The sequence below is a fragment of the Bactrocera latifrons genome, unplaced genomic scaffold (assembly GCF_001853355.1).
Source record: "Bactrocera latifrons isolate USDA-ARS-PBARC rearing strain unplaced genomic scaffold, ASM185335v1 scaffold_5, whole genome shotgun sequence".
NCBI classification, from domain to species: domain Eukaryota; kingdom Metazoa; phylum Arthropoda; class Insecta; order Diptera; family Tephritidae; genus Bactrocera; species Bactrocera latifrons.
In genome coordinates this window covers 2,256,272-2,274,336 of record NW_017537156.1, presented here as the reverse complement: position 1 = coordinate 2,274,336, position 18,065 = coordinate 2,256,272, and the positions used below count along the sequence as shown (strand labels likewise).

Genomic DNA, 18,065 nt, shown 5'->3' with positions numbered 1-18,065 from the left:
TCGGAACCTGGTACCAAGCGATTACCAACTAATCAATATTTAGCAAATGGTTCACTGGAGACAAATTCTTTTTAAAAAACTTTCGAAGCAGCTGAAAATAAATTGTGACCCTCTTATTGCATTCCACTTTACTGTATAAATTATTAGCACACCCTTTATAAATATTTAGTTGATTTAATTCGGACTCATCCGAGTTCGGAAGAACACCGTTTACAAAATTACAAACATGCCAACTTAATTCCAACGAAAAATGCATTTCTTCTAGCGCAAATTAATCAGTTGTGTAAATACTCGAACGCCGTGTAACGTATTGCCTCAAAACAAACAGATTTGCGTAATTTCGCTTTTAAAGCACTGCAACGGAACCCCATTTTACTTGCAAACAACAACAAGCAAGACACATACTGTCGTCAATGTTTAGCGAAGCAAGTATCGAGTTTGCTTCCGAAAACTAGATGTGTGCACGGCGTTGGTAAGTGTTAGGGGAGGAGAAATCTCCTGCCGCTTTCCCTCACTGGACACTGTGGGAATGCGCGCAGAATCATATAATATTTGCACAATTTCCGTAGCAATTCGATTACTTCTCTGAGTTCACTTTCTTCTCTGTTGCGTGTCAATGTATTATCCATATTCAATTCGCAATTTCGAAAACTGAAATATTCATATGTATGTATGTACAGTACTGTACAAAACAAAAGCATCAAATTTATTTCAAACGAAAATTTTTAAATTTACAGAAATTGTATGTCCAAATAGCGATTGATCCAAGTAGAGGTACTATTGTCAATAGCCTGGGCTTTTCATCAAGGAAAGACTTACGTCTGAACAAAATTTACAAGTCGCTTATGGTCAACATAACCCGCCTACTGAGAGTGCTATTCGTAAAACTATCACATATCTTGAGACCCAGCATTCATATTGGATAATATTCGACCCAAGAGACCACGTCCAGCACGCAGTGAAGCAAGCCGGAGCTGAGAGTGTACACGAAAACTGTGAAGCGCCGTTCGCAGCAACTCGGACTGACGTATGGATTGACTTGGAGCATTTTACGTCCAGATCTCAAATTGGAAGTGTAGAAAATACAGCTTGTGCAAGAACTGAAGCCGCTCGACCTTCCTAAGCGACATCGCTTCGATTTATGGGCCATTGAAAAGTTCCAGTTCTGTTTCGATGGGTATGTCAACCAGTAAAATATCCGCATTTGGGACGAGGAGCAACCTGAAAAGATTCAAGAGCTATCATTCATTCAGAAAAACAACGGTTTGGTGTGGCTTGTGAACCGGTGGAATCATCGATCCATATTTCTTCACAAATGATTTCGGTGAGAATTTCCCACACATCACACAAAAGTATGGGTTTATTTAGAGAGCACTTCGGTGAGCAGCTAAGTTCCCGTTTCGGGGCGGTCGATTGGCCACCAAGATCGTGTGATATCACACCGTTTGACTTTTTCCTGTAGGGATATATAAAGTCTAAAGTCTATACGGACAATCCCGCTTAGAATGGCTATGGATCCAAACATCAATAGTATATTTTTGTCATTCGCCAGTTACCAGTAGAAATGCTCAGACAAAAATTAGACTCAACGAATGGACCATCCGAGACGTAACGTCGACCAACATTACAAAGAGATAATCTTCAAAAAGTAAATGCCAAAGAATGTTCTTTCGAAAGATAATAAACATTCCGCATTAAATTTGAAGTGTTTTTTTGTTAAAAAGGTAGGGAACCTTGAAATGAATCACCTATTAGTCATAACCCACCAGCAATACTATTTTCATGAACACAGCTGTATTTATATGTATATTCTTATGTATGCTACTGTAGTATGTATATAGTATATGGCTTTATGTATGTATGAACGCGTGTGAAAGTCCATTCGCCGAGTATCACTTGAAATGTGTGACGGTCAATTGCATGGAACTGCAAACCGCTTCAGCGACAAAACATACACTCATAAACCGAATCTTAAATGCACACACACACATTTGCGCAGCCTCGAGTAAGCATCTTTTGTGCATGTGTTTGCACAACGGCTCATCCTTATCAGTTACACTCATTGCCCGCTGAAATAATCTACAATTTGTTTGCTTTTGTTTTAAAATGCGATAAATCTGTATGCAAGTGTGTGTGTGTGACGGCTCGCCGCCAAACACCTCAACTTCCATGACTGCTTCCGCGCAATCATGAATGTGGTTGGGGGTGTGACGTGAGTGGCATTATATAATTGGGCCTTTCTTGGCGACGAGTGCCTGCAAGTGATGGTCTATGCCTGCAGCGGAAACAATAGTCCATGCCACACCCACCGGACTTGTAAGACATATAACTGTAGAGGGGGGAGTAATTGCAAGCATATGTTTAGTGGTTGGTATAACTGATTAATTTTTGAATAGTATCCTTTTGATGCTAATCTAAAGTGACCATATTTACTTGCTGCAATTGAGAGATACGGGTATGAGTTGAGCATAATGGAAATTCTCGCTGTCATATTGTTCACTATTTGCATGTAGCGACCCTTCATTTACCGGAGGTTCTACTACCTTATGGTACCATTGTTACATCACTGAAAGGACTGTAGATGAAACAAGAAGCAGAATAGCAGGGAAAGAGGAAGCGCTATAACTGAGAAATGTCAGAGAAATTTAGCTTACCCACAACAAGATTCGAGAAATTCTGTAGTATCCAGAAAGGATCTGCTCAGTACATGAGCGCTAAAGAAAACCAATGGAATAAGAGAGGACCAATAAGCTTAAGCTTGGTTTTGATTTGGAGAACTCGATAAGATCGTGGAAAAGTTTGTGATTTAACCTTTACAAGAAAGCTTGTATTAAGCTTTCCGCTATTACCAAGCGCTTAGCGTCATAAACGCCCAGATATTTCATGGCCTCAACCAAAAACCATTCCTGTGAGAGGACGATCCTCGTGGCGTTGAACTTGTCAAAAGTCTTTGACACAGTCAACCACACAACGTTACTTGAGGACATCGAACAATCCACTCTCCCTCCATGGTTGTGGAGGTGGACTAAGAACTGCCTATGCGGTCGGCAATCTTCCATACTGTTTCGAGCTAAAATTTTAAATTGAGAAGAATTAAACAGGGAGTTCCGCAGCATAGCGTTCTGTCACGTTGCTTTTCAATTTTTACATTTCGAAACTCCCTCCACCACCAGATGAAATTTTTATCACCTCGTACGCTCATGATTGTATGGTAATAACTTTACGCAATGGAATCGATGAGATGTGCTCAAAAGTAAAAGACTATCTCTCCGACCTTCCTCGCTTCTTTGCTGTAAGAAGCCTAACACTCTCCTCATATACACAAACTGGACGAAGGAGTAAACACTAGGCCTTAATTATACATTCGGCAATAATCCTAAGATATTAGTAGTGATTTTCGACAGTCTGTTCTCCTTCACTCCTCATACGACCGTGATTATTGTCAAAGTAATCAGCCGCAACAAAATCCTCGGCAGCACATGGGAAAAATAAAAAGAAACATTGCTGGAAACAGCCTCCTCATAACCTTAAGAGGTCTTGCCTTATCCACGTCGACGACATTAGGCAATACGTGGACCAAACTTCGGACGCAACAAATTTCAGACTTACTCTGACCGGCAATCATAATTGAGCCATTAACACCTTCACCGACTCCCTCTCAGTGAATAGCGTACTCGGAGTGAAACTATCACCTATTGCAGACGAAGAGCTCTAGTTGTCATGAGAATCCAGAGTGGCCCTCGCACAGCCTGGTTCTGAATACTAAACTCTTACTTATCCAGAATCGACTCGAACCACTTTGTATATCCAGCTAACCCTATACATCTGACACCCCTCTTCCTATGGTCCGACCCCATCGAAACAATACGATTACTTGGCCTACGATTACTACTAAACGATACTAGACTAGATGGACTAGATACCCGTTACAACAACAACATTCAACTATACGAGATTATCGATACTTAAACTCTATCATCTTCTATAAGAATGTACAACTGCTGGCGTATGCCATTGATATTGATATCATCGGTCTCAACACCCGCGCCGTTAGTTCTGCTTTCTGAAGACTGGACAAGGAAGCAAAACAAATGGGTCTGGAAGTGAACTAGGGCAAGGCGAAATACCTCCTGTCATCAAACAAACAGTCGTCGCACTCTCGACTGGGCTCTCACGTCACTGTTGACAGTCATAACTTTGAAGTCGGAGATAATTTCTTCTATCTTGGAACCAGCATAAACACCACCAACAATGTCAGCCTGGAAATCCGACGCAGGATAACTCTTGCCAACAGGTGCTACTTCGGACTGAGTAGGCAATTGAGAAGCAAAGTTCTCTCTCGACAAACAAAAACCAAACTCTATAAATCACTCATAATTCCCGTCCTGCTATATGGTACAGAGGCTTGGATTATGACAACAACTGATGAGTCGACGTTGCGAGTTTTCGAGAGAAAAGTGCTGCGAAAGGTTTATGGTCCTTTGCGCGTTGGCCACGGCGAATATCGCATTCGATGGAACGATGAGCTGTACGAGATATACGACGACATTGACATAGTTCAGCGAATTAAAAGACAGCGGCTACGCTGGCTAGGTCATGTTGTCCGGATGGAGGAAGACACTCCAGCTCTGAGAGTATTCGACGCAGTACCCGCCGGGGGAAGCAGAGGAAGAGGAAGACCTCCACTCCGTTGGAAGGACCAAGTGGAGAAGGACCTRGCTTCACTTGGAATATCTAATTGGCGCCACGTGGCGGAAAGAAGAAACGACTGGCGCGCTATTGTTAACTCGGCTATAATCGGTGACTACGCCATTCAAGAAAAACTCTATCCTTCAGAGAAGTTTATGATTTAGATTTGACCGAAACCTTTCATTTAAGCTCAAGTACGTAACCGAAGCGGATTTTTATTCGCCCAAGGACTGTCAACTAATCAGCATTACTTCAAACAACTTCAATGAAGTTTTCTACCGCTACAACAAAAAAAATAAACTAAACGAGGTTATCGAAACGTAAACTCTTCTCAACATTATCTCTAAGAGGACCTATGCTGAATATTAAAACTTCCGCGATCCAAGCGCTTTAAGCTTTTTTGATCGATCAGTTTGTGGTCCGATCTGAACAATTTGTACCATACCGTTGCTTTAGACAATAATCCGTTCCCACGACAGACGGGTCTATGTCACCGGAACGGACTGGGATTTTTTATCCGGTCAAGGACGGTCAACTAATCCATGCTAAATGATCAGCAAAGAAAAGGACGTATGCAAAATTCGCATACTCTTATACTTTCGGATATACACACATACATATGTATGTAACTAAATCAAATGAGCTCGTCACGATGTTCATTTGTATATATATGTATGTATGCATATGTACATATGTATATATTTATTATATGTATATGCTATATAGGATATTCAGTGTATAATTACATATAATATTACAAAAATCATGTTCGCTGCAAATGGTCACAGCAAGATCAGTAAGTTCATTCATAACAGTTCAACAAATTCGATTTTAAATTTTGAATTTTCGCAGGAAACCTGGAATTCCGTTTCATATGACTTCTCATAAATAAACTCATTATCGCCATTTTTATTATTAAATCCTTCAAAACTATTTGAGGAACTCGTTAGAAACGAATTCATGCTGGTTATGAGTGAACTAAAGCAAAGTTCATAGACCCCTTGGTGTTAATTTTATTGAATGCTGTCGCGCAGCTTTCAACACCGAGGGGTGTCACAGTAATTGCGCAATTGTGGCGACTATGAGAACTATACAATTAAATCTTATGTATGCCAGTGTAAAAATGACGCTATGAATGTGTGATCTTCCAATCAATGCACAACAATTAGAAATATATCGTATTACAAAATCAAAAGAATACAACAAAAACGTAAATAAATTCCTAGTCTCCTGTACACTTTTGTTGTGAAGCAATTTGATTCATTCATAACAAATACTGGTGATTACATACATACTTAAGTATTCAAAAAACATAGTGAGCTCATTAAAATAACAATAAAATTTGTCGTTGAAGACACTCTTTAGAAAAGAAAAACAAGTCTTCGTTATGATTTGTACCCTTTCAACAAGTTCAGGAAAACATCAATCAAAATTCCAATTAATTTCGGTGCACATACTCATACTGACGAGAAATAAAAGCAGAATGGCTGCGTTAATTAAGTAACTCTCTGTGCAACTTAGCAATATAGACTTAAGCATATTTCGTTTAAAGTATGTTTATTTATTTTGCAATTCAGTTCAGAAACTACCAACATTTTTCTCATAAACATGTACATGAGTATGTACATACATATACATACATATGTGCATATAATGAAATTGAATTCTATTTGTAGTAGCAACAAATGTTCTTGTGAAACAGGTCGCAAGTGAATAGCATTTTTAATTAAAGAAATATTTTTGGTATACCAAACAATGGCGCTCAAATTTCTTACATACATACATATGTGCAGATAGTTGAAAAATAAGAATCGTACTTTTTATACTATTCATTCAAACCGGCATTATACAGTCCTTTCCCTGTATTTATAATGTAACCAGTACAATGTCATGAGTTTACAATTTAATTAATTTTATATATATATATATGTATAAGTAGTACTGGTGTTCATATTTAGTTGGTACCGCCACCTGGTGCGCCTTCATCATCATCGTCGTCATCGTCGGAACCCTCAATCAGTGAGCTAAGAAATTCTTGTTGATTTTCGTTGATCAGTTGTAGTATGGCCGGATTGGCTTCGCCAACACGTTGTATGGCGTCGTTGATGAGGTCTGGGTGCTGCTGTATGGCGCGACGCAAATTACGGAACAACGGATCACTGCGGAACATTTCGAATGGCGACATGCCTACATCAGCATCACTTTCACCACCATACAGTAATGCATTTTCTGGTTGCATTAACACCGATTCGGGAATACCCTCAATTAAATATTCGATAGCGCGTTCTGGATTATTGAAACTTGCTGCCAATGCGCGACGTACTTCGACCTCTGGATATCCCATACATACAATATTTGCTACCATTTCATCATTTACGCCACTCGTTGGTCGTGTAGGCTGTGGTTGTTGTAGTGGTGCAGTTGCTGTACGCTGTGGTGTTGTGACTTGAGCCTCAGCCGCAGCAGCTGTCACTGGAGCTGGAGTTGTCGCTGGTGTTTGTGGTGAAGGTGGCTTTACTTCTGGTTGTGGTGTTTCTTTTACTGCCTCAGTTTCCTTAGCTGTTGGAGTGCTAGCTGCAGCTCTTGCAACGGCTGCCTCGCCAGCAGTGGACACAGAACTACCTGCACCCGAAGTTGCAGTCTCCACACCACTTTCTTCGGGCTGCTTCAAAACCATTACGACAAGGAATTTCTTTGCATCTATATTGTAAGCACTTAATGGCTGTTCATTAAAAAGTATTTTACCGGCATAAATGAGTTTTTGCAGCTCAGGCTTAACACCAACGTCTGGATATAGCGACAATTCCTTTTTCAGTTCATACACAGTCTTTGATAAATCGATATCGACCATCAGTGATTTCTGACTCAATGTTTTAATTTGCAGCTTCATTTTTTGACTTTATTCAATAAGTTAATAACAAAAAAATAATAGGAAAGAAATTCTAGCACACGAGAATATCCTATACTTTTGTTTTTACACATCAAAAAATTTGACATTTGCCGACTCATGCGTAGTGATGTAAAATTGTAATCATCCGCACTCGTAATACACAAGTAATTGGTTTTTCAAAACTCGATATTTACTGTTTACCTATACATAAGCGATTATTCGTTGCCAAGATAGTGGTTGAAAATCAAACAAGCAAAAGGCATGTGTGTGGTAATATCGACAGCACTAGCGAATGCGAAGAAGAAGAGAATGAAAGAAGGTTGAACGAAATGACTTGCGCAGAGAAATGTCAAAAATGACCTCAACGTGGTTGTGGTTGTTGGGCTCAGCGCTGCCATATGTATCTTGCACTTGTAATTTTTTTGTATTTTTGTTTTAATAATTAATAAATATTTTTTTTTTTAATAATTTGAATAAAATTTCGAAAGGATGGAAATAAAGATTTATATTCGCCATCATATAAGTAAATTTTAAGTCAATTTTGATTTAGTATCATAAGTACAGTAACGAATATATAAATCCAGAATTGATATAACAGAACTTTATTTAATATACCAATGATATAGAATTTAAAATTATTGGACGAATATAATACAATTATTTCGTATTCGTAACATTTGGAAAATTAAAGTTGAGAAATATTGAAAAAAATCGTTGTTGCAGATAGTTTAAACAAGTCACGGGTCATGCGAATAGCTTTGAAGTAACATGCAATAAAATATAGATCTATGACCTTATGGTTAAAGTTAATTCTCACTATCCTATTTACAAAGCCTTTACAAATCAGTTTAGCTCACAAAATTCAGAATTACTTTGCTTGATATTCGGCCAAAAGGTTGATTTGTCAACGGAATGTTCATCTACCAATGATTTGTAGCGGATTACCCGACTGTCGTGGGAACTACTTAATATTCGAAATCGCTTTTTCATGAGCCAGAGAGTTTATAATGCCAGAGCCAATAATTTGTCAAATCCTTGTCAGCAATTCCTATAAAAAGACTTCGAAAATGTATCGGTTTTTGGAGATCACGACTAAGCTTCTCACACATCGATAAATCAAAGAATAAAAAAAAAGAATACTGTAATGATGCCACAACCTCAATACCAAAAAATCGAGTTGAGAAGTGTTTCGATGAGTGGAAGAAGCACTGGCAGTGCATTATATCGAATGGGGACTGTTTTGAAGACAACAAGAGTCATGTAGAAAAATTAGTAAACCCCCCAAACACGAAATTTTCGTTATTTTCTAAGTTGTAAAATGAAATCCTTTATTTATAACTAGCTACTCTAAGGTTCTAACTGAGAAACATATGGTCTTGCGATATTCCTCCTACCTCCACCACTCCAGCACTCACCGCGATGTCGCTTGTATGCAACATATGCGTGTAAAGAGATCCAGCTGTACACGTACAAGCTCATCTTATATCAAAACCAGCTGACCTCACAACAACCCTCCCTCTTCCAATGGTCTAAGCTCACCGAAATAATGCATACATCGGATATACATGAATAGATTGCTTAGAAGATAGCCCCATTAATTCACAATAAACTATACTTCGAAAGCTTCAGCTACAACAACAACAAATGCAGATAATAACTCATTATGCTTGTTATCAAAACTAATATGCATGCAAGACCTCGGAATCTTGTCGCAACAAAATTATTGCAAAAGTAGTTATAACATCGTTACATCCACTAATGATACCCGGCTGCATTTCAGCTGCTTACAATTTTAAATAATCACCCCATTGGGAAATCGCCAGTGTGTAGCAACTACTAAACCCTTTTGGCACAGGAAAATTACACCAGCCATCGGCGCTAATCTGGTGAATTGTGTGCCCAGAGTAGCGAACCGGTTTGATTACGAATGCGGCGCAGCAACCCGTTCGCCCTGTCCGTTTGTTGTTTGAACACTGATTTATTGCTCTTGGTCACTGCGGGGCCGATGTCGGACAGCCCCGCTACGGCAACGCAACAACGACCCTCATCTATCACAATTTTCGAAACAACTTCCGTTGCTTTTCTAAGCATTCGCCCATTTTTTGTGATACTACAAGAGCATTTCCTTTGCGAGTTTGGTAATTGAAGTTTTTAGTTTTCATTAAAATGTTGCTTTTTCGGGCTAAAATAATATGTTAATTCAAATGAAGAGAAATTACGAAACATTATTTGGATTTCGGACGGCGCCGCATAAGTAAATATCTAAGTTAAAAGTTGTGTACTGGTGCATGTAAGTGTGAACGTAGGAGTGGTGGGAGGGTGTCTGCATTAATGCTGATTTATTTCGCCACTTTTACAGTTTTCAATTAAACCGGAAATTATGTACTTTTCGACAAGCGTGAAAATATAAGATTTCCAACACTTTCTGTGCACGCATTGAGCTATTTTATTATTTTTATTGTTGTTGTTGTTTTTTTTCTTCTCAACCGGAAATCTCACAGTTACGCCAATTGTAAAAACACGTGCAAAATTTTAAAATTGCCAAATTCGGCGAGACCCAGCAAAGCCAAGCCGACTTGAGCGAAAACGGGGTAGAAGAGAGAGAGAGAGAAAGCGCCGAGTAAATCATATGAAATATGTGGAAAACGTGTTGCAGATACTTATCGCTATCGATTTATCGCGCGCAAGCGTTGCTTGGCCAACGCACGGAGCCTTCACAAAAGCCAAAGTGATTTTCGGAAAACGCAAAGGTAAAGAGAGTGGGTAAAAAAGTGATTCGAAATCATTTAGCACACCGTTAAAACCCACATTAGGTACACATGAGTGCGCCACGTAGCCGAGCGCCAAATGAGAATGAGTAAGTGCATATGCACATGACTGTGTGTGTGTGTGTGAGCATGCATATGAATAGTGTACAGTATATGTTGCCGCAAAGTGTGCAACTCGCTCATAATTAAAAGCACACATAAAAATATTCTAGATTCCGCGTTGCGCCAGCCGAAGCAACCCTTCATTCATCAGGCTACCATTCCTCTCCTCCGCACACGGCTACTCCTTCACACTTCAGGTTTATTGAAAATTATGCCGTAATCGAATTAAATGCAGCGACCATCGACAAATACACAATCAATGTCAGCGTGTTGCAACTACAATTGCCGCACGAAGCGAGCGAAGCGATGTGATGTGAAAAAGTCGGGCGTCTTCCACGCAAATTTGCTGGTTTCCGTTGCGTTACATAAACACAAACACAAACACAAACACAAACACAAACACAAATAAGAACATGCATTGTTAGTCATATGAAGTCTACTTCTAGGGGTTGGCCACATCGATTAGTGCTCATCAAATAGTAACCCGAAATGCAACAACACAAGTCACGTGTCAGCCGCGCCAATGTATCATTATTGTATTTCTCTTCTCAGATTTTTTTTTTTTGTACTCATTGGTGACCCGAGATAAGAAACAAGCGACACGCGGTCATTGACGAACTGCCAGTGCCACTGCAAGGGCTGTGCGTGCGTGCGGCTGTGTGTAGGTGAGGGATTTTTAATGAAACATACCAAAATGTAGCAATGTGAAATTGTCAACAACATTGATTGCTTTGTTGTTAAGTAGGTGGCAAGCGATCGATTGTGTTGCAAACAATGGGAAATGACTTTTCGGCGGCACGCGCTGGATTGCCACGGCAGCTAATGACATCAGATGCAGTTATTGGTCGGTGTCATATTTTATAGTTTAAAATTTTATGCTGCGCTTGTGGTATCAATCAATTTAAAGCAATAGTGCGCTAACGAAGGAGCGGTTCTGCTCAGATTTTATAGCCCTTATGAAAACAGAGACTCAAAGTCAGTATAGGTTAAGCAACACAAGAAAGAAATGCAGACTGACGCCTCAGTCCAGGTCACATTGGTACATAAGATTATTTTCAATGTAATATATAATTAAAAACGGTTACTATTGATACCGATTTTGTGTAGATTATACAATAATAGACATGAGGACCTTCTCGAAAATCTATCCTAGTGACTTATGAGCACTTAGAGTAGTTGAGTAGTCCAGAGAAGAAGACGATGAATTTCTCGCCAAACTTCAATTACTTTTGTCAAATTGTAAAAAAGATAAGTTTTTTCTGATAGGCAACTTTGAACTGCGTGAGAAATTGACTAACGGAAGATTTAAGGACCGAAGCATACTCTTGTAGGACCCAAAGTTGTGATCTAGTGGCCGATGTTCAGAGCATACTAAAGTTATGGAGGGAACAATTCTCCAGTCTGCTGAACGGCAGTGAAAATGTAACATCTGAAATTTTCGAACCCGATTCTCCAATCGATGTGGATGAAATAGATGTTCCATTGCCCGACTATGATAAGGGAATAGCAATAACCTGCCCGAAGAACAACAAAGCGGGAAGGGGCTGATGAAATACGACGGCAAAGAACTGACAAGTTGCATCCATCAGCCTCTTTGATATGGTCGGATAAAAGCATGACCGACAATTGGGGCCTAAGTGTGCTCTACCCAATCCGCAAAAAGCGGGATCCCATAATCTGCGCCAAATTACCGTGGAATATGCCGCCTTAATATCGCATATAAGGTCTTATCGAGCGTAGTGCGTGAAAGACTGAAGTCCACCGTCAACAAACTGATTGTACCTTATCTTGGACTTTAGACTTGGAAAATTTATAATCGACCAGATTTTCATCATGGGTCAAATCCTGGATAAGACCCGTGCCACCAACAACATGGAAAGGAACTATCTCTATGTCGTTATGTCTGAACTTTGTATACCGGCAAAGCTAATATAGGTGTGTAAGGTTTGATCGTGAACGAGGTCGAGACGAAATATATCCTGCAATTGAAAAGTAAAGTCATCTTTCGACGAGCTAGGAAGCATGGACAATTCATAATCAGATGAGTCGACCTTAGGAGTGTTCGAGAGAAAAGATGTGCTGAAGATTTATAGTTCTGTGCGCATAGGCAACGGTGAGTACCACAGTCGATGGAACGTTGAGCTGTACGAGAAATACGGCGACATGCCTGCTTATAGTCTCCGAGTAGTGCCTATCTAATTAGCAAGAATGCTCATAGTTAAAAACATGAATGAGGAAAAACGTTTACCTTGCCTCCACTGAATCTAAAATACCCCTCGAAGGCGCATAAATCTATATTGATATCTCTATAATCTAAGAGATGTTTCACCCACTAATCTAAGCCAAATTTCGCGAAGCTATCTCGTAAAATTAAAAAGTTTTCGGTACAAAGACTGGATTTCGAAAGTTCAGTTTGTATGCGAATCATATGCTATAGTTGTCCGATTTTAACCAATTTTTCGGAGGCTTAATTGTTGGTTTGTTCAGTTTTCTGTCAAGTTTGAAGAATATATCTCATAAAAATTTTGTTTTGATTGTTCAGTTTGATGGCAGCGAAATCCTATAGTAGCCCCATATCGGCTGGTTCGAAAAATGAGCAGCTTATTGAGTATTGATTATTACTTCAATTACAAATTCTTTTAATTCATTGAAATGAGTAGTTTCTTTATCGATATAGACTTTATTACCAACAAAATTTTGTGGTTTTGAAGCGCATTTTCTTAGTTGCTAGTCTCTTCCATATAAAGAACTTTATTAAGCTCAAGTAACCACGGATTTAGTACTTAAAGATATTGTGTATTGTCAAATTTTCTGATCTTTAAAAACAAGATTGCTTGATACCGGTTCAAAATGCAATGAGCACAAAGCTTTTTACTGCGGTAACAACAAGGGTTCACTTAACTTGTAAGTTGTTATTATGCAATATGCTAAAATGGACTCAAACCTTAACTAACCTTGTACAGGCCATGGAAGTTCACAAGTTTTACACTTTCCAAAAAGTTAAAAAAATATTTCAACGCCTCTAGTGATATTTTTGAACATATGTAGGTATGTACAGAAGTTCTTAGAAAGTTATTAAACAGAATTAATTAACCTCAGCGGTAGATATAGATCAGTATTCCAAAGGGTAAGTTAATACACACATAATGCCATTCCACATATAATTACATCTACATTTACTTTGTATGATAATATGACCATACGACCTTGAGAACGCATGATAAGAACCACTGAAATTTTGAAATAAATATACGCTTACATTTGGTCACTTAGCTGTCCGCTAATCAGGCTTAGCAGTAGCCGAGCTTGACAAATCCCAAATTTATGACTTAATCCAGATTCGATATAGTTTACCGCAAACTACACATTGCGATGGGGATGAATTGCTTGCTTTCGATATAGAATTCGAGGTCGCACAAAACGAAACAATGGAGACGTAAGCAAACGAAAAACACTTCCCACGCTCAGCCTTAACACCTCATTAATCCACAAATAAGCATAGGCGAACAAAACTATACACGGAAAGGAACTACTATGGACAAAGCGCTGACAAAAAGGCGAGCAACTGCGCCGTCTGTTATGCATTATAAATAAATATTATTAATATTATGTATTGGCAACAACTTTAGAAGGTTACATTCAGAGATATGTATGTACTTATGGAATTGCGATTGAATGAACCCCTCATAGACTGTTATTACGTGTACCTTGAACTCAGCAAGTTCTGTAGGAAACTGGCCAACCCCTAATTGAAATTATGCGCCAGTAAAGTCGATTGAAGCTGCGCAGTGGAAACTGGAGTACTTCCACAACTTAAATGCCATGAACGGATAAACAAATGAGGCGGTGAAAAAAGTAGAGCGTAAAAAATATCAACCGTACCGAATGCAGAGACAAAAGCCTTACTAAACGAAACAAAAAGCAGAATTAGGAAAATAGTAAAAAAAGTACGGAAATTAATATGAAATTTGAATTTAGCAGAATTGATTTCACAGTGTGTGTGGCGGTCAGGGCAGCGTTATCAAAGGGGAGGAAAGTTGGTGCATGCTTAAGGAAAGCTGTCAACTGCAGTTGTGCAATGGACCAACGTGAAATAGCTGCATACATATATAATTATGCATATGCATATGGTACACACATATACACATACATGCATACATTTTTGGGATTTCTCGGGAAACTCTATGCTACTTTGAACTCCAACTGTTTGAAACCGAACGAAAGCAATCAAGCATGACAAATTCATTCAGAAATTTATCCAAGTCAACGCACACGCTAGCCGCGCATTCAATTACATAAATATAATATATTCATGCATATCCTCATACACACAACCAAATGCATGTATACATATATATATATATATGCTATGCTTGAAGGTCAGTGATTATGTTTGAAGGGGTAAATATAGGCTGTGTATGTAGGATGACAAATACAATAGAATTAAAATTGAAATTTCTCTTAGAAATTTGTATAAAGATGTACACACTTATTTTTTAGATATTTTTGGAGAGTATACCGTTGCCTTGGACAATAATCCGTGCCAAATTTCGTGAAGATATCTTGTGAAATAAAAAATTTCCCCGAAAAGCAGTTTTTTTGATTTTGATCGTTCAGTTTGTATGGCAGCTATACTCTATAATAATAAAAAATATAATTCTAAACAATTTTAACATCAATTGAAATGGAAAAGTTTATCATATTTCCCTGACTACGTTTATTAATAAAAATATTTTAATTTGAATGGCTGTAAGATATATTTATTCACAAAGTTGTGTTTATATATGAAATTTGATGGGAGCAGTAAAATAGTAGTAAAGTAATAAATTTTTTTTTTTTTTTAACTGAAGGATTTTCGGAAGTTCCGTCTATACGAGATATTAGTCCTTGGTAGCATGGCCATGATTTTTATCTCTCATATTATCCTCTTCATAGAATCTACGAGACTCTGGCACCTTTTTAGTGGTATGTTCTGCCCTGCTTGCTGCACTATGATCCACAACTCATTGTTTTTTTTGGGTTTGTTATTCTATACGGCTTTCTTAACGTCTGCCCAAAGGTTTTCAATAGGATAGAGGCCAAGCGTTCGAGCTGACCTATCCAAGACATTAATTCCATTGACCCGTAACCACTCCTTTGCCACCCTACTGGTGTGCTTCGGGTCATTATTTTGCTGAAATATCCTTTTCGGCGAGATGTTCCCTTCAGCAAATGGTATCATAATATACTGCATTACATTCACGACTTTGTGTCGGTCCGTTATGCTAGTAATCTTGTGAATTGGGACTACACAAAAAAAATTGGGCCTGTAAGAAAAACAACCCAAACCATGAAATTCAAACCGCCAAGCTTCATAGTTTTTGTGCTGAATCTGGGAATCTCCATTTTACAAGTACTGGTGTAAAATTCTCCGAAAGAATCCATATTGCGCCCCTTTTTTCGTCTTTTTTTATAAATAATTGAATTGTGAGTCGTTGTGGCTTAACACCCTACATTTCTTTCCACTCCCTTGTAGGATTTACCGTTGTTTATGAGAGATTGAATCCATTTTCGTTTTTCTTCACTGCAGTGCTTCCCGCGGCCCACTAAAATATGCACAGTCATATTTTTTTAGCTTTTTTCATTGGATAATTAATAAAATAACAAGAAACTTACTTTTTGATTGATAAAATTAAATATTTTTTAGTAAAAATAATCTGTGTCCAATCAGCTCACCGTTCACTACTATTTTAATGCGCGCTCATAAATACAGATATCACAATATAATTCGCTGTAAAAAAGTAACGGTAAGTGTTTCGCACTTATTGTTGTGTATAACAGGACCGTTACACTACAGAGAATATAACTAGAATAATAATCAACTTCAACTAACTATTTTTGTCAACAGCCACTACTATTTCAATGCTCATAACCGTATATACATACATATTTTATGAGGTCTCCGATGTTTCCTTTTGGATGTTAGATAGATAGATAGACGAGAATTAGGTCTATTGTGCCCTCTCCCAAATTTCAAAGTCCAACATACTGTTATGTGCTAGTGAGGGGAAGTGATCCCCAGGGCCTTTAACCTGCGTCCCCAAACTGCTTTGCAGTCAATTGGCTGTTCTGGACTTTCAAGAAGGTAGTAAAAGTGCTTCTTCAGCTTGCAGTGACCAGTGTATAATGAGACAAGTAGCCTGATTTTGTCCCTTTGGAGGTTCATTACTTATTTAGACCTGCTGAGGTTGTAACCCATTAGATTTGATCTCATAGGAAGAAATTGGTTTAAGTGCCGCTTGACTATCGCTAAATGTGGTTATATGTATGTACGTTCGTTGCGATAGTTGCGTTGGCAATTTATCTCTATGCACCGACTTATGGCAAAGATTTCTGCCTGAAAAATGCTCGAAAAACTTTCCATAGCTATGGAGAGTCTAGGTCTAGCGACTCCTATAGCAATTACCTATGACGCTTTCAAGCCGTCGGTGTACCACTTGATTGTACTATGCCTAAACAGTAGCTCGAGAGGGGAACAATTCCATTCAACTTTGCTGCTAAGGTTAACCTTGAATTTGTCGGTGAAGTTTACCCTTTTGGTAATGCTGTCTCTTGGGAGAAGAGCCAATGGTATTGCACGGCTAAATCGAATCAGCTCGAATCGCTGGAATGAGATTTCCTTACTTCTATCACACCCTTCTGCGATAGTTGGAGCCCTACCGAAGTTTGCGAAGCTTTTGAGACTCAAGCCACCACCCTATACATGATTATTGGTCATCATCTAACAATACTTGGCTTGCAGCCACATTATTTACCAGACCATATTGGTCATCTCTACCTCTTTGCCCCTAAGTCGGACAGAGCCCTACGTCTCTTCAACGGGGCAATGGTCGTCTTAGAGGGGTTGATGTTCAGCTCAACTCCACTGGACCATCCTTTAGCCAGGTTTAAACCTCTTTTTATTAAAATTACCCCTGGCTATAATGGCAATGTCATCTTTGACTGCGAATCCCACTGTTAATTAGCATAGCTGGTAGGTCGTGCTAAAAAATTCGTGCAAAACTTACCATACTGTATAAATATGTTTATAAATGTAATAATAATTATAAAGTTTTGTAATGAAAGTTGTAATTTAAGACGTATTCCGAAATACAAGTACTATATTTCATTGTCACTACCGCAAATCTTGTTTGAAAAAAGAACTACAGACTCGTTAACACGAAGACGCGGACCTCTACTTTATACCAAAGAATGACCTCAGTTCAGATTTTCAACCAGATTTCGATCAGTATAACATACTTGTCGAAGCTTAAGCAGATGCTACGGTACAGAAAAATCCCTGGAGACTAAAAATATCTGTGCTAATAACTTTGGGCGCACTAGGTACAGGAAAAGTCGTTTAGTCTTAACCGTAAACATTATGGACCACGTAGATCAGGATTCTACTGTCAATTAATTAACGCTTGAATGCTAAATGCGGTGAATATTCTCCTTCAATAGCGACCGTCAAAAACTGGATAAACTATGGAAAAGGGCTACCGCGAAGGCTAGTTTACTTATGTTAAAAGACGCTACCCCATTTTGGCAGATGGACGATTGAAGGTGCACGAGATAACTGAGAGACTAGATATCTCAAA

At 38.7% G+C, this 18,065-nt stretch overlaps 2 protein-coding genes across 2 annotated transcripts in view; both read right to left on the bottom strand.

The window, feature by feature from the left end:
* The window catches only part of LOC108973714 (zyxin), a 179,463-nt gene that overhangs the window by 150,636 nt on the left and 10,762 nt on the right, over nucleotides 1-18,065 (bottom strand). The window lies entirely within an intron of this gene.
* LOC108973715 (UV excision repair protein RAD23 homolog B) lies at nucleotides 6,230-7,789 on the bottom strand. Its single transcript, XM_018941149.1, has one exon. It carries the CDS (start codon nucleotides 7,577-7,579, stop codon nucleotides 6,644-6,646), a length of 936 nt encoding a protein of 311 aa, XP_018796694.1. The 5' UTR covers nucleotides 7,580-7,789; the 3' UTR covers nucleotides 6,230-6,643.